Consider the following 11,339-nt stretch of genomic DNA (forward strand, 5'->3'; position numbering starts at 1 on the left):
ATTTCATGTAATTTTGTTTTGCTTGTTTACAGGGAATCTTTTCCAAATGACCTCCAGTTCAGTATTTTAATGCGATTTACTGTTGACCAGACCCAAACACCTAGCCTGAAGGTAAGAATTTTCAGGCTTGATTTGTGAACAGAAATCTTTATTGATAGACATTTGCTTGTCTTAATAGTTGATTTTGGATTGTTATTTTTATTTTGTTTAAAACCAAAGTAAAATAAGGTTTTCAATTAGTGGATTTTGTTTTTGTAAACTTTCAGACAGTCAAGCCAGCACTACAGGACCAGCTTCGCTCTTTTTGGAGCTCCAAGGTTTTTGTCTGAATTATTGTCTTTACTCTTAACCCTACGTGAAACTCTTACAGTGTTTCCAATAATTTTTATTTGAATGCATTTGTATGCTGCTACTAACCTTTGCGAGAAACTTTAAGCATGCAGATTTTCCATTTTAAACATGACACTAGTATGAAAGTGTTTGCTGCAAGAGAGATCTAATAAAACAACAGTACAGTAAAAATGAGCAAGAAAATGTGGCTGCCTAACATCAAGCTGGTTATGCAAACTCACTCTATCAAGTCTTTTCTAATTTTATGTTTGTGATTTCCCAGTCGTGTTTTACTAGTTCATATATATTTTTTCCTGTGTTAAGCCTGATAGGTCTTGAGTTATTTTAAATTTTTCTAATATTAAAATGAACTTGAGTTACTATATTAAAAATCAGCACCCTCTGTGATATATTTTACTTCCCTGAAAGCAGTGTGTAGCTTTATAATTACACACATTTTTACATAAGAATCTATAGTCCATAGACCTGCCACCGTAATTGAAAAGTAAAAATGTATTCTCTAGTACATTTGCAGTTTCAAAGAGTGTTGATTGTAGGATAAAGGCATCAAAGCTTAAGAAGATTTGTAAGTGATGTGAATGGGGAAATAACAAGCATATGATAACTGGCATTATCTGCTCTATCCTGCACAAAATATTTTTACACAATTTGATACTGCACAAAGATGCTCCTTTTTCCAAGTTATGTTGAAATTAAAGTCACATGAACATGCCTTTTTTGTCTACAATACAGTAAAACTTTAATTTTTAAGCTTTTGAGGACAGTTGATATGTTGACCATTATTGCTTCATAGAGCTGTGTTAAAAAGGGACTGCTGTCATTTATTGAAGACAGAAAATGAGGTAGTAAAAATCAGTTTGTTGTTTAAATGAATCTTTGGTGCAGATTTAGTTTGGTTTTATTTTACTTGGTTTTCCTCCACAGGAAAGGTGAATTTGGTGGTTGAGATGTTCTTTTTTCCCTAAAAACACGTATCAAACGTGTTAGAAAGTTGAGTGTGTAGGTTTGGAATGAGACATGGACTCCTACTAGGCTGAGTTGAGGCTGAGTTCAAGAATATTCGCTGTGACCCAGAAGTAATTAGGAAATATGAAATGTTTAATGGGAAGACATTCTGAAAATAGTTTCAAGAGTATTTAAAATGAATTTCTGGGACAGTAAAGTATTTAAGCTTCTTTCCAGAAGAAAGTAGTATCCACTCCCTACTTCCATCTTCATGTGGTAGCTACAACTTCAGGATCCACACAGTAAAGTTACTGAGCATAAATTGTAGAAGTATCTCTTTGATATCCACATTCTTGGATATTTTGTCTAAATCCTCATCTTCAGTGCACCCAGATATCTCACAGATTAATTGATAATCCTAGGGCACTACCCCAGTTCTTGAAGTCTTCAGCTTTTGTTTTTTGATAAATGATTATCTTGTTGCAGAATGTGCACAGCATTCGCTGCGACAGGAAAAAAATCAGAGAAAGTATTTTCAGCATCCTTAAAGATGTTCAGATACAAGAAAGGATGGTACATGAGAAATTTGCTCCATGGAATGATTCCCTTCTACACATGACTTTTCCCTCTGTTTTTCACATGGTAGTTAGTAAATAATGATCAACTGTCGTTGTTGTTCTCACACTTAGAAAGACAGCTAAGTCTCAGGCAAGAAAGCTCAAGCTTTTGGAGTGGCCACAGAGGTGGATTTAGATACTAGGCAGTAAGAGGACCAACTGGAGAGAAGATAGAATTCTACTGCCCTAATCTATGGAAAATGCATCTTGGTGTATTGTGCTGGATCTGTCTTATTTCTTCTGTGGTCATTTTACATGTAGGTGTGGTGAACTGCTGAAACTCAGTTTAGAGGTGCCAGATACCTGTATCTGTTTTGGCCAAGTGTATGGATGAGCATAGGAGCCAAATGTACATGGGATATTAAGCTTATTTTTTTGCAAGTGCAAAACATAGTTTCCAAAGGCTAGATATTGTCCTGAAATACACTTCCAATCATCACTTCATTTTTCTTGGGTCAAATATCAAACGGCTCAGACTCGGCGAAGGATTGATTTAAGCATTGTGATCAGAGTTAAGTTTCTGAATCCTTCTTGCCTTTGAAAATGTTGATTTGTTGACAGGTTTTTGCCACAATTGATCCGAAGATTTTTTTTCTTTCTTAAATCAGTATTAAAATTTCTGGATTAAAATAAAAACAACCAACCAATGACACAGATCGCAGGAATGAGAGAGCCCTTTAATATTGATCTTCAGTGTACATATAAGTAATCTGGCTAACTAATGGCAGAGGCAGTTATTCCTTAGAGACAAACACCTGGGATGTGGCAGTCTGAGTCACTTTGAATGAGTGCTTGTATTCAGTCTGGGTAATGCAGAGTACACTCTCCATCCCAGAAAACTACTGCAAGAGATTTAAACCAGACTATTTTCTGGTTTAAGAAAAGCAACTTCTCTATATTCCTTTCTACTTTTTTTTTCTTGTTACATGAAATAATTCTTTTCTCTTACCCCGATGCAGCAAAAGAAACCGTGTACATCTCAAATTTTTCACAGGACAGGAAAACAATTTACCCTCTGGCACTGACTGTGTGGCATCTTTGCAGTACTTCCTGAATCTCTGGAGGTAGTTGCAAGTATTTTTGTGCCAGAATTTGTCATTTCATTATATGTGAAAGATGTTTATGAAGCACTTTAGTTCCATTTATGTGTAATCAGGTTTTTTTGTGAGTAATAGTGCTAATTATAACTTGATCTATAGTTCAGCTTACTTACTACAGCAGTGCTGTTCTTTCACAAAATGTCTACCTCTGTTACATGCTGCACAGGAAAAATGCATCAGTGTTTATAGTCCAGCAAAACTGAAATAAATTCAGCCTAGAAGAGTACAGAGAAAGTCAAGACAGTATTAAACAACTTCATAGAGAGTGGTTTCAGTAAATGCTCATTGTAATAATTCTGGAGATGCTTTCATTGCAGCCAAAAGATTTTGCCTCCTCTAAGAAATATTAAGTGGATTGTTGAAGAGAACTATGTTAGACTTCTCATTTCTAAATGTCACCTCTGAACATAATTGCTAGAAATACTGGCAAAAATACATCTAAAGTAGATTGGATGCTACTGTGGGGTTTACTTCAGGGTGGGGTTTTTTATCTGTAATAACACTGTCTCATGATATGTGAGCATAGAAAGGTGTGTACCCCTTCCAGAATTTCTTCTCTTAGAAGTACACTCTTTTTTAAAATAGCTGTGAAATTTAGCTTTGGGAATCTGTCTCCCTGTGAAAAGCTTTGTTAGTATGAACTCTCTCCCTTCATCTTCAGTTCAGTGCTCTGCTGTCTCCTGAGAGCCTCCATCTTCCCAGCAGTCTGTGCAATTTCCTCAGGCAGTAGTTTAGCACTGAATAATACTGCTCTCTGATGCAGTATGTTGGAGTTTTCTCATTGGGAGAAATGCCACTGGGTGTTCTAAGTGTTACAGTTCTTAACAGCAATTTTTTGCAAGTGTTAGATTAGATATATTTAAATCCTGAATAGTGAAACATAGTGATATCATAATGTTTTGTTTCACTTGGTAGCGCAGAAATTTTAACTATTACTATTTGGAAAGCCATGTGGCCTAAGGTTTTTTGCTGCAGAGGTGGTCATGGCTTGCTTTTTCCTTGGAAAGAATCTAGCAAATAGTGTGGGTTTCACTGCATTTGTTGATGTTGATCTGCATAAGATGAAAGCCTCTAGCTCTTGCTTGTTGTGTAACTTTGGAGAATTTGAGCTTTAACAGCTGCTTTGAAAATGAAATATTCATTATTAATCCTCGTGTGTGTGTGCCAGTGTATCATGAGTTTTTAATAACTTGCAAGTTTCATGACCAAGAGAAATTTCTAAAAAGCTTTGCTTAGAACAGTTACACTACAAGCCACGAAAAATCAAAAATAACCCCCAGAACACATTTTGTCTCCGATTATGATGGACTTAGGTGTCTCCCTCCTGTTAGATATTTCTGGTTTGCTGTAATTACTAGTAGAAATAAAAGCAGCTAAGCCAAATAGGTGCCCTAAATAAATGTTCACCACGTATATTGACAGGTTGGGTGACAGGTGTCTGGGGCAGCAGGAGTGGAAGAGATAAATATTCCAGGAATACACAGGCATAACAGCCCTTGGTGCAATCCCACCAAGTGGTGCAGTATTGGGGAAGCTGGAGAGAGGCTGTGGTCTGGGATGTACAGAACAGGATTCTGCATAAGAAGTTAGTGGGTTGAGAGAATGATGCTCAGATAAATGAGGGAAGATAGCAGCTTTTCTTTCTCCCTGGCAAATCCATGTCTCTGCTCTAAATATCTTCAAATGAAGCATGCGTGGGACTCCTTCTGAGCCTTTTCTAGAAATTCCATTCCATACCTTTTTAGTATTCAGTGGGAAAATTCATGTGGCTTATTCCAAAAGACAGTGACTGCTCAACTCTGATGTTTTATAAAAAGAAGTGCTGAGTGTTAACTGCCTAGTAGGAACTAGTAAGAACTGATTATTGGTTCATCAGATGGTGTTAATTTTTTATTTTAGTACTTGAAAAAAGTTCTTAATAATCTTGAATAAATATTTTCTTTATTTCTTTTTTTTTAAATGCCAGCTTTTGCATATGCAGTGATTTGTGTGTGTTTTAGTTGCTTCCATTGAAATGTAAGCTTTCTATGAAATATTAGAATTTCTGTGGAATAACTCCCTTCTTCAAATATTGCATCCACTTGTAAATTGATCTGTTGTAAAAAGTTTTATATCTGTGCTGAAAACATTTCTAGTTTAATTGGAAGAAAAATAATCTTTATTTTAGGAAATGAACACTACCCTTTGAGCACACATGTTCTTGTACCACACTGTTTTTGTTGTCCACCTGACTCTTGTTTCTCTTTGCAGGTCAAAGTTGCAATCCTAAAATACATAGAAACTCTTGCGCAGCAAATGGATCCAGGAGATTTTGTAAATTCAAGTGAAACTAGATTAGCAGTGTCTCGAATCATCACCTGGACCACAGAACCTAAAAGCTCAGATGTTAGGAAGGTATGTTTGTTAATGTGTCCTTAGAATTACTGTACATTCCAAGTATCTTGGCAAATTAGAGAAGATGGTATTTCTTGCCTAAACAAATGAAGTTTCATTTAAAAACAAACATACTCTCTATAGAAAAGATAATTTTATATACTTAACAGTAAACACACTTAATTTTTCTGTATGAAGTGTCCAAAGTGATAAAGTAAATATTTGCCAACAATTAAAAATATTTCGCTAAAAATTTTAAATTAACTCATCTCAAAACTCTCTGTTAGGGTTGTGTTTTCATGTATGCTAATATGGTGAGATTATACAAGGAATAACTTCCTTTCAAGCACTAGCTAGTATTAAAATGTCTTTAGTGGCCATTTTCTGTACATTGTTAGTATTACTTCAGAGCCCACCCTCTGTCATACTACTAGCACTGCCTAACAGGAGTTGTAACTTTGGTAGGAAACTCAGGCTAGATCTCTGTTGGATTTTCTCAAATTCTTTGTTTGACAAAAGATGGGTAAATAGCTGTTGAACCTTTGACCAAAGAAAGTTTGTGCTTTAATAAGGTGTTATAAAAGATTTGGTCTTTTAATGCTGCAGTTCCAGTGCAAAGCAAAGCTCCTTTTTCCACATCATGTTGTGAAGTGAAAGTTAATAGTTGTGAGCTTCATATATATACCAGGGATACAGGATAACCATGAGAAATGTACTAATGAAGTCTTCAGAAAGAGTTTCTAAATAGAACTTTAATTTATAGAAAGCAAAAATCTTTGAATTTTGTTTGCAGTTTGATGGAATACTGACAGTCACCAGCTATTCTGTCACAGCTGCCATTATCAGCATGTTCACACTTAAGTGCTAAAAACTATACTGACTTTATGGCTCATCAGTGCAAGTGTCTTTGACACAGAGAACTAACTCTTCTGTTTCTTTTTCTCTGTTTATTTCTGCAGTTTGAAAAGTTTGAACAGTTCATTTGTTTAGATTTGCTTTGCTATTTTCAATTAAGTTTAAGTTTTGGCAACTTCATCTTTTCTAGAAACAGAATTTCTGTGTTTAGGAGGGATGTTTTGTAGGCAAGAACAGTAGGAGCTGTCGTACTAGTTCTGTAATGTGAAGAGAACAAAAGCAAAAAGAACTTCCATGATTTCTTGGTATCTAAAATTTTTGTAATATGTAATTAAAAGAACACAGGAGAGTTTATATTTGAGACAGTGTTTTAGTTTTTCACTTTTATAACTTTATGAGTATCAGAAAGCAATAATAGATTATATCCAATGGACTTTTCTTGCTTAGTATCACGTTCTAGTGACATAAAAGAGGAGGAGAATTGAAGTGGCACTATCTTCTGAATCAGTAAAGTTTTAGTACTGCCACGTGGCAAGCTGTCTTATCTGATGGTTCCTATCTCTAATAAGCATTTTTATGTCAATAAGTAACTGAATCATGGAAAGAATTGCTAGTGAGTTTAATCATCTGGAAAACCTTAATTACATAAGTTTTCTCATTTTATTTTTTGTTTCCATAGCACAGCTGTTAGAGGCAACTAACTGCCCAAATCTTTTAATAACTCTTGAAAATAGAATTTTATAATAAGAAGTCAAGAGAGTTACTCTGATGGTATAAAATGTTTCATTCTCTTTAGCAGGCTTCTCAACGTGCTATCGTAGGCTTTTTCATTTTATTTATTTTAACAAGTTTTATAGCATTTGGTATGTTTTCCTTTAATTGAAAGTTTTTGCCAAGTACTCCTGTGCAATTCATGGCTTTGTTTTTTTTTCATAGTAAAAACTTTTCCAGTGTGAAGTATTATGAAAAATCTTACTTGATTAGTCTGCAGTTGGGCTCTCTTAGTGTAGTTCAGTGACATGGGACTTGTTTCTGGAAGGTAAAGCTCTGTTTCAGAAGTTAGATTTCTTCTAAGATTAGAATTCATCTAGAAAGAGTTAGAATCTTCTTGGAGTTCTTCTAAGAAGAAAACCAAACTGAAGAAATACTTGTAATCATACTGCAGGCTTTTTAGGATGATCTCTGTATGACTGAACTTAAGTATCAAGAGAGAGCTTATGCTGAGGAGAAAAAAACTTTAAAATGTGGAGTTTCTTTGTCAAGGAACAAAAAGAAAGTAATTGCATAGTTGTAAACCATCTGTGAGTCAATGTCAATTTTGATACTTAAAGCTGAATTGGGCAGACTTGCTGGTATCAGTTTCTTTCCTGATACAACCCTGAACTTTCTATCATGTTCTTTTATTAGCAGCTTGTATAGACACAGTTACTGCGGAGTGGAGACTGGATAGCATGACAGGAAAAAAAAGTGGTAATTCCCAAACATTTGCTCAGTTGCTGGATTTGTTTTGACTTTGCTTTGTGTCAATTTCATTAAAAGACCATAAGAAATAACAAGGACAAGAGAAATGTCAAAGCCTGATTGCAGAGGGCATTCAGGGTGATCACTTGAAGGCAAGGCTATCAGAGGGAGGAGGAAATAAAAGTTAAAGAGAACAGCCAGTCATGAGTATGGAAAGATAATTTGTGGCAACCTGACATGCTAAGACTTTTGTTGTTAAACTTAATACTGAGACGTGTGCAGGTATGTGTGCTCATACCGTGGCTTTCCACTCTTAATTAAAAAATGCTACAGTTCATTGCTCTGGAAGCAAAAGGAGGGAAATAAATGTCTAAAAGACATTTCTAAAAGACATTTCTAAACTACTTGTTTGAACTATATTGCTGCTTAAGCAAGCTGCCAATGATTCTGTCTAGCATGAGGCACTGGTTCTCTCCAGTGCATGGCAGACTTTGATGGTGAGCTGGATATTCTACACAGTTGGTTATCTTGGAGTCATGTTCCTTACTACAAAGGAACTGTTAATTTTGGAGAACTTTCTCTAGCACTTCTTTGCATGTGTTCGTTTAGTTACTATGTTGACAGGTTTGTTACACTATCCAGTGACTCTTCATGAAACTGTACAAACATTACTAAGTCATGCACTCAACATTCCTTTACTAGAGGCAATACAAATATTGTGTAACTTCCTGTGTTGCTTTGTCAGTTGAGGGCTCTGATTTTTATTCAGGTAAAAAAATAAAAATGTAGTAAAATATGCTGTAGGATGAAGGTGATTTATCATGAATGATAAAATTGAAGGTGTGGGAGGTGACATCTGGTAGATTACAAACTCCAGTACTTACATCTTCAGAATATGTAGTCAGCTAAATTAATCCTCATTATGTTTTCCTATCTTTTAAAAAGGTAAAAGGAAGTAGAGTGGGAAGGGAAGGTTAACTTACTATCTTGGCTGTAGGATAAGTTATAAAGAATATAAAGATCGAGTGATCACTACTGTCTCATTCCAAATTAGGGTGTCTTGTTGGGTTGGGGTTTTTTTTATTTCTAAAGCATTAACTGTTTCTTTTCAGGCTAGTAGGTTGGTTATCCATCACTTGTAATTACCACTTGCAGAACTCAGAAGAAGGCATCACAGGCTCTCTTTACATCTGTTCAACTTCATAAACCCTTTAAAAGCCATTTTGTGAATTCCTTCAGTATTTGTCTTGCTAGGTGGGGTTCTGGGCTTAGGGGGATCGAAAAGCATGTTTCTGAAAGACTTCTTGTTAAAATGATCATTGTATGCCTGAATTTATCAAAATCTGAAGTTCTAGCTTACCAGCAAATAGGAATTGCTTTTGTTCACATACGTTAATATCTTTATTCAGGCTTGATCAAGACTTAAGTCACATTTTATGATTACGAGTCATTACAGCAGCTCTTGCTGATAAAATTACTTTGAAACACTAATTAATGTCTTCAATTTGTATTCTTCTTGTAGGCTGCACAGTCAGTGCTGATTTCCCTTTTTGAACTCAATACTCCAGAGTTTACAATGCTGTTGGGTGCTTTACCAAAAACATTTCAGGATGGAGCCACAAAGCTTCTCCATAATCATCTCCGGAATACAGGCAACAGTGGTCAGGTATCTACACCTCTCTTACCATACTTTCTGAAGTTACTGGTGTTTTGAACATGAGTTCTTTTCAGTAAAGTTATTTGTGAGAGCAAGAAGGTTGGTAGAGGACGGCAGGCAACACAAATCCTGTATAGAAGACTATCTTAGTAGCCAATATCTCTCTTTATGGAATGCTTTTTGTTTTTCCTGTAGAATTACAATTTCTAAGTCTGTGTTGCTTCCAAGTGACTTAGTAAGTTTGAATGTGCTTTTTAAGAGTGGCTTTATGTTTTACATCCTCATTTCAAAGTTACACAAGGTTGATGTTACTAGTAATTGGATAGCCAATCCAAGAAAATAAATAGAAGCTCTTTAAATGTTTCTGGGCACTAGAAAATAAATACAATAATAAGTTGAAAGGGAAGCTGAAGTACTACTCAGGTGTCTCTTCTCACCTTCCTTCCTCCAGGGATCAATGGGAAGTCCTTTAACAAGACCTACTCCACGCTCCCCAGCAAGTTGGTCAAGTCCACTCACTTCTCCAACTAATACATCGCAGAACACGTTGTCACCAAGGTAATATGGGCTGGTGGTGTTACAATTCTGCTTCTAAAGCTTCACTGCATATATCCAAAGTTGTAGCCCAAGCAGTGAAAACGTGGTGCACATTTTTTACAGAATGACAGGTGCTCAGTAATAATCCTCCTTTCTCCATAGAATGACAGTACAGTGAACTGTTTCGCCTCCCTGAAGGGTCTGACAAGTGCCAAAGCTGGCTTGAGGTGGGAAAGGCCTGTGCATCTTGGAATGCAAAGGGATTAGCAAGAGAAGGAACAGAAGTGTTCACCTCCAACAAATGCTAGAATATGTCAGCTGAGAGTCGTGGTTTAACCCCAGTCTTCAACTAAGCACTACGCAGCCACTCACTCCCTCATGGTGGAATGAGGGAGAGAATTTGAACATACAAGTGAGAAAACTTGTGGGTTGAGATAAAGACAGTTTATTATTTTGACACAGGACTCTGGATGCAGTCTTGAGCCATGTGCTCTAGGGTGGCCCAGCTCGAGTAAGGAGGGCCACAGGTGACCCACTGTGGTCCCTTCCAACCTAACTGATTCTGTGATACGTAAAGCAAAAACTGTGTGTGCAAGCACAGCCAAACAAGGAATTCTTTCACCATTTCCCATGGGCAGGCAAGTGTTCAGCCATCCCCAGGAAAGCAGGGCACCATCATGGCTACTTGGGAAGACAAACAGTATCACTCTAAACGTTCCCTCCCTTCTTCCTTCTCTCTTGACTTTATATGCTGAGCATGACTCCATATGGTATGGAATATCCCTTTGGTCAGTCAAGGTCAGCTGTCCTGGCTGTGTCCCCTCCCACTCACAGGTGTGGCAGTGTGAGAAGCAGAAAAGGCCTTGGCTCTATCTAAGCCCTGCTCAGCAATAACAAAAGCATCCTTATGTCATCCATACTGTTTCTAGCACAAATCCAAAGCAGAGTCTCTTACCAGCTACTATGAAGAAAATTAACTCTATCCTGGCCAAAACCAGCACACTGCATCATCAAACCAGGCTTAATATTGAGGGGACTATAAAAGTAATAGTTCATAATGTTCTAGTATTTAATTTTGTGGTACTGATGTTGCCAGTGAAGTGGACTTAGTAATTTTGCTTTTACTGATAAACTTACTGTTGAGTTTGTCCTGGTTTTAGCCAGGATGGAGTTAATTTTCTCAGTAGCTAGTGTAGTGCAGTGTTTTGAATTCAGAAGTGATAATACATTGTTGTTTTGGTTTTGCTGGATTGTGTTTATCATAAACCAAGGACATTTTCTTGCTTGTGTCTCATGCTCTGCCAGCGAGAAGATACACAGGAAATTGGGAGGGAGCATAGCTGGGACAGGTGACTTGAACTAGCCAAAGGGATATTCCCCACCATGGCACGTCATGCCCGGTGTTCCAGGCCGGAAGGGGCCGATCCTGGGGGAGGTTCGGGG

The 11,339-nt window shown here is 36.8% G+C and overlaps 1 protein-coding gene across 1 annotated transcript in view; it reads left to right on the forward strand.

Annotated features, from left to right (window-relative positions):
* Positions 1–11,339, forward strand: part of CLASP2 (cytoplasmic linker associated protein 2) — a gene marked incomplete at its 5' end in the record, with an annotated part of 86,772 nt that overhangs the window by 63,947 nt on the left and 11,486 nt on the right. Inside the window, 4 exons of the mRNA XM_009084257.1 lie at positions 33–111; positions 5,264–5,407; positions 9,225–9,368; positions 9,811–9,917. Coding sequence (XP_009082505.1) covers positions 33–111; positions 5,264–5,407; positions 9,225–9,368; positions 9,811–9,917 — 474 coding nt within the window. The remainder of the gene's footprint in view (positions 1–32; positions 112–5,263; positions 5,408–9,224; positions 9,369–9,810; positions 9,918–11,339) is intronic.

The sequence above is a fragment of the Acanthisitta chloris genome, unplaced genomic scaffold, assembly GCF_000695815.1.
Source record: "Acanthisitta chloris isolate BGI_N310 unplaced genomic scaffold, ASM69581v1 scaffold2521, whole genome shotgun sequence".
In the NCBI taxonomy this organism is placed as follows: domain Eukaryota; kingdom Metazoa; phylum Chordata; class Aves; order Passeriformes; family Acanthisittidae; genus Acanthisitta; species Acanthisitta chloris.